The 5,599-nt window shown below is 56.1% G+C and overlaps 1 protein-coding gene across 2 annotated transcripts in view; it reads left to right on the forward strand.

The window, feature by feature from the left end:
• The first annotated feature begins 2,931 nt into the window (after positions 1–2,931).
• Positions 2,932–5,599, forward strand: part of Acvr2b (activin A receptor type 2B) — a 28,287-nt gene continuing 25,619 nt past the window's right edge. Inside the window, exon 1 of one of the 2 annotated variants that reach the window (XM_031344671.1) lies at positions 2,932–3,350. In XM_031344671.1, the coding sequence (XP_031200531.1) occupies positions 3,299–3,350 (52 nt within the window). In that variant the 5' untranslated portion in view covers positions 2,932–3,298. The remainder of the gene's footprint in view (positions 3,351–5,599) is intronic. The other variant, XM_031344674.1, reaches the window with a different exon arrangement.

The raw sequence follows: 5,599 nt of genomic DNA on the forward strand, positions 1-5,599 counted from the left end.
GAAATCTGCCTGCCTCTGCCTCCCAAGTGCTGGGATTAAAGGCGTGTGCCACCACTGCCCGGCTTATAATAAAAATCTTAAAAAGAAATACAAGATACACTTAGCAACATGAATGGATCCTGATGACAGCTAGGGAGCCCCTCAGCCCACTGCTGTTAAAGCTGTCCAGATATGAGGTGTAGGCTTGTGGCACGGAGCGTATGAAAAAATATGGCTGGATGTTGGATGCACATTTGAGACACGCTGATCGACTGGACATTCAAGGGTGACTCAGAAGTCTTTGATATGAACAACTGACCGTGCTATTGATTCCAACAGGGAGAGACGGAGAGGAGCAGGCTAATGGGGGAGAGCATATGGGAGTTCTCTTCCAGCTAGGTAAAATTCAGGGTGCCAGACAGGCTGCTGAGTGCAACTGTGAAGCTAGTAGTTCAGTACGTGAATTGGGATTTTCTAGCAACATCAGAATAGCATTTTGATGTGTGGGCATTTTGGACCAGTCAAGGTTAAGTGTCATATGACCTGGTATGGTACAGAGGCTGGGGGTGTGGCTGAGTTGGTAGTGTCTGCCCAATGTTCAGGAAGCCCTGGGTTTGATCCCCAGCAACACATACAACCAGGCATGGTGGTACAAACCTCTAATCTCAGCACCTGGCAGGAGGAGCAGAAGTTTGAGGCCATTCTTGGCTGTGTATTGAATAGGTGGCTAGCCTGGGCTAATATGAGATCCTTTTTGCTCAGCACCCCTTCCCCCAAATTCCTCACATAAGATAGAAGAGTAGAACTAACTAGTCTAATTTTTGGCATGTGAATGCATGATAGTTCATTTTTTTTTTCCAATATGGAAAAGATAATCCATGCTTTCCCTAGTACAGTGTGTTTATTGCTGTGAACTTGTTTGAATAAGTTTCTAACACTAATCAAGAAGATGCAAAATTGGGGCTGGAGAGATAGCTCAGCTGTTAAGTGAGAGCTCCCAGCACCCATGGCAGCTCACAACCATCTTTACCCCAGCTCCAGGGGATCCTGTGCCCTCTTCTGGCTTCACTGGGTACAAGTTTGCATACTTACATATGTTACATAGACATAACACATATAAACATGATTAAAAATAAAATAAATCGCTGGGCGGTGGTGGCCCACGCCTTTAATCCCAGTGCTTGGGAGGCAGAGGCAGGTGGATTTCTGAGTTCGAGGCCAGCCTGGTCTACAGAGTGAGTTCCAGGACAGTTAGGGCTACACAGAGAAACCCTGTCCCCGCCCCCAAAAAAAAACAATAAATAAATAAATATATCAGGTGTGGATTGTGACACACGGTTTTAATCTCAACTCTCAGAAGGCAGAGGCAAGCAGATCTCTGTTGAGTTTGAGGCCAGCCTGGTCTAGAGTGAGTTCCAGGACAGTCAGAGCTACATAGTAAGATCTTGCCTCTAGCCCAGCGGTGGTGGCACACGCCTTTAATCCCAGCATTTGGGAGGCAGAGGCAGGCGGATTTCTGAGTTCAAGGCCAGCCTGGTCTACAGAGTGAGTTCCAGGACAGCCAGAGCTACACAGAGAAACCCTGTCTCGAAAAAGCCAAAAAAAAAAAAAAAGATCTTGCCTCAAAAATACCAATAATTATAAAAAAAATATAAGCCATGGGTCTGGGGTTGTTGCTCTTGTAGAGGATTCAGGTTCAGTCCCTAACACTCGTAAGATAGCTCATCCCCTTCCTAACTTCAGTATCTGGGTCTCTTCTAACCTGCTAGGGCACTAGGTAACCACATCGAGCACATAGACACAGGCTTGCAAGCACATGCACAATCAATCAGTAAACGAATGAAAAATAAGAAAAGTCACAGATGGACAGCGAGCTCGAGGCCATCTGAGGATTACATAAGGAGAGGAAAAAGACAAAATTTAAGAGCAAAGGTTTTCTTCAGACAAGGTGCAGACCGTGGTCTCAGCTCCATGGGAGGCTGAGAATCCCTGCCTCAAAACCAAAGCTGTAGCAGTAAGAAAGTCTACCTAAGTCTTGGAGGAATTTAACACCAGCACTTTCCTAAGGGAAGTCCGAGGCTCAAGCAAGTGAGATGACCTAGGCTGTGGGGTACCACCTTCCTCCTCGCTGCTCTTCGTGAGGCAGGAGGCAAGTATCTGAGGATTCCATAGCATTTTTCCCCCCTGAGTGGTGACTGGCTCTTCCAGGCTGGCTGGGAGGCCGATTACTCTCGCACGCTCTGATTGTGTAACGAGTGTGGAATCTGAAATGGAGGAATCTGGTGTGTGTTGTGTGTGTGTGTGTGTGTACGGAACAGAGACATGTTCTGAACAGAACTTTAAAGGGGTGGGAGGAGTGCTGAAGGTAAGATGAAGGGTGTGGGATTGCTGAGGATCCTCCCGGAAGCGGGTCGCCAACAGTTCTTTCCCACCTGCAGCTGCTCTGTGGGTCTTCCTCTGCTAGTCTGTGCGATGTGGGGAAACTGCTGTCAATCCAGACTTCAGCGTTTTTCTGCCCATTAATTAGTCCATAAATGAGAGCTGGAGGACAGAGGTCCTGGCTTATGGGGTCCAGGAGCTACCCACTCAGGGGTCTCAGAGGGGCGTGCATCCCGTAGCGTGGGCTCCATGGCAAGGGGCAGGCACCAGCCAAGCGGCGGGCAGTCCAATCCCACCAGCTCCGAGCGCGCGCCCCGCCTAGCCCTAGAGCCTGGTGCTGCACGCGCGCCGTCTCCAGAGGGCGCGGGCTGGGGGGCGGAGCCTCGGTGTTGTTGTTCCTCTCCGGCCCCGCCCCCAAGGGGGGCGCGGACCACGCGGCCGGAGGGCCCGCCTCCCCTCCCCCTCCCCGCCCAGCTCGCCCGCCTCTTTGTATCCAACATCCGGGTTTCCCCGCTGGCTCGGCTCCGTGGCCACCGCTCAGGAGCCATTTTGGACTCGGTTCAGCTCCCCTCCCCCAGCCTCCCCCCCCACCCCCCCGTTCATGGCCCCTCCGGACTCGGCCCCTGCGCCCGGGGCCCGGGCCCAGCCCCGTTGCGCCATGTCCGCGTCGGGCGCGCCCTGGCCCGCGCCCCGCCGCCGCCCCCCGGCTCCCGCGTCGCCCCATAGCCCGGGCCGCACTGCGCGCCGCCCGCAGCGGCCGTGAGCCCCTATCCCCGCACGCTGCCTGGGAACCGGAGCGCAGAAGCGCGCGCGCCTGGAAGCGAGACCCAGAGAAGGAGCGGGAAGCAGAGCGCAGTCGCCGCCGGGCCCTGCGCGCCCCGGGAGCGCAGCGCGGCCCTGCCCGCGGGCTCCGGGTGTCCGCGGGGCGGCGCCGCGGAACATGACGGCGCCCTGGGCGGCCCTCGCCCTTCTCTGGGGATCGCTGTGCGCCGGTAAGGACCCGGCGCGTCGTGGGGGTGAGGGGGCCCGGGGCGCGCGGTGTTTACCAACAAAGGGCGGCCCCGCGGCCTCGGCGCCGCGCCACCTGCCTGGGATCGGGGTCGCGCGGGGCGCTCTGCTCGCGATCGTAGAGGCGAGCTCGCCCGTGCCGTTCCTCTGCGCGATTCTGGCTCGCAGAGGTGCTAGGTGATGGGGGGAACCTGGAGCGTCAGGGTCGGGGTTCAGGTTCCGCGGGCGCGCGGACCCCAGGGATAGAGCGAGGAAAACCTGAGCGTGGGGAAGGCGGTCAAGCGGGGCGAGCATCTAATCGGGGGCGGGTGGGTTGGGGCTGCTCGCCCCTGAGAGTCATAGATGTCGCAAAGCGAAGCGGAAGGCTTTCCGTAGCCCTCCCGGAGTCCCCTACACCCCGTCCCGCCACTCCGCGTCGGGGTCCTCATGCGAGTGGCTCCTACCTGCGCCCGCTTTTCTTGCAGCGGGCCGCAGATGCGCCCTCGTGGGACCGCTTTTGTTTTGGGCAACTGAGAGAGGAGAAGGGTTGAAGAGACGAACCAACAGGTCTCAGATCGCTCCGGCCGGCACGTGGCGGGCGTGAGTGACCCGCGCTCGGCCCGCAGGCGGCTGCGGGCTGTGGATAGCTGGTGCGCGTCTGCTTGGGACTAGGAGGTGTGGGTGTGTACGCACGAAGTTGTGCTGGGAAAGCGCTTTCTCCCCCAAAGCCTAGGCACTGATTTCTCTGTCCCGATGGTGCTGAAGCGTGCTCAACTTTGTAGGAGCTTCGGGGGCGGGTTTAGGGCAGTTCCAGGAAATGTGGACAGTCGGGCATTGAGACTCCAGAGAAAAGATCGTGGACATTGGGACGGCTGGTGCCCGGTGGCCCGGACTCTGGGTCCTACGCGTCTTTGTTCCCAACCCCCATTACACATGCAGCTCGGGTCCCCTGCCGCCCGAGGTGGCAGCAGCGCGGAGTCTGGGAAACCCGCGAGGGGCGGGGCCGGGAGTGCAGGGGAAGGGCTGGGATCCCCCTTGCAGCTGCGGGGGTGGGTATCCCAGATGGCCATTGCACCCCCTCACTGGGATCCTTACTTTCAATCTTTTCTATTACAAGGTAGTGAGGGTTAGCAGTTAATTCTGACCCCGAGGGTTTCTGAAAGAGCATGTGTGCGGTGGAGCGTGAGTGTGCGAACCAGAGGGCGGAGATCAAGTCTCTGCTACCGGAGCACACGGTGGGGAAGCGGACTCTGCTGTTCTGGAGTGGTAGAGGCAACGTGGTGCTCAGGTTGAACGTTTTGTTTCTTTCTGCCACTCCCCGAAGTGTTGCTCTTGAGACTTTGCTCCCCAAGAACGAGGGCCTGGAAGTGATGGGAAACAGTGGTCTGCTCTGGGTAGGGCAGCAGCAGGCTCACCCCACGGTACACAGCTGCCTCCTAGATGGCTCTTGGCTTCCTGGATTTCTGCTCCTGGACACGTGTCTCTTTTAAGTTTAGGTTTGTTGAAAGCATTGTCTCAGGACGGTATGCCCCAGACTAGACGTCTTGTGCATCATTGCTCCAGTTTGTCCTCACCCGTCACCTCCCGTTTTGGGGCAGAGTGAGAGCGGGTCCCTGGTACTGTGTCTACTCACTCTGCACTGTTTGGGGCAGTGCGTAGCAGAATTCAGAGGCACGTGTTCTGCCTTAACCTCTGGTTGTGCCCTGGGGAAGATAGGGTCACCTGTGCAGTGGTGGCTGCTGCTCTGTCATTTGAGGAACTGAAGGAGAACTTTGAAGGATTGAGATAGAGCTGGCCTGCCTGAGCATCTGGCTTCAGAGATCTTTCCTTCATGTTTCTGGCTTGATATTCAGAATTACTCAGCTCTATGGTAAAAAGAAGAGATCTGTATACTGGTGCTGTCAACAGGAACATGGGCTCGACAGATATATTCAACTTAAAAATTCCCAACGTGCCAGGCAGTGGTGGTGCACGCCTGTGAGTGCCTGTGTGTGTATACCTGTGCATGTGAGTGCCTGTGTATGTGTATCCTGTACATGTGAGTACCTGTGTGTGTGTATCTGTGCATGTGAGTGCCTGTGTGTGTGTATCCTGTGCATGTGAGTGCCTGTGTGTGTGTACCTGTGCATGTGAGTGCCTGTGTGTGTGTGTACCTGGGCATGTGAGTGCCTGTGTGTGTGTGTACCTGTGCATGTGAGTGCCTGTGTGTGTGTATACCTGTGCATGTGAGTGCCTGTGTGTGTGTACCTGTGCA

This window comes from Mastomys coucha, unplaced genomic scaffold (assembly GCF_008632895.1).
Source record: "Mastomys coucha isolate ucsf_1 unplaced genomic scaffold, UCSF_Mcou_1 pScaffold23, whole genome shotgun sequence".
Lineage (NCBI taxonomy): Eukaryota > Metazoa > Chordata > Mammalia > Rodentia > Muridae > Mastomys > Mastomys coucha.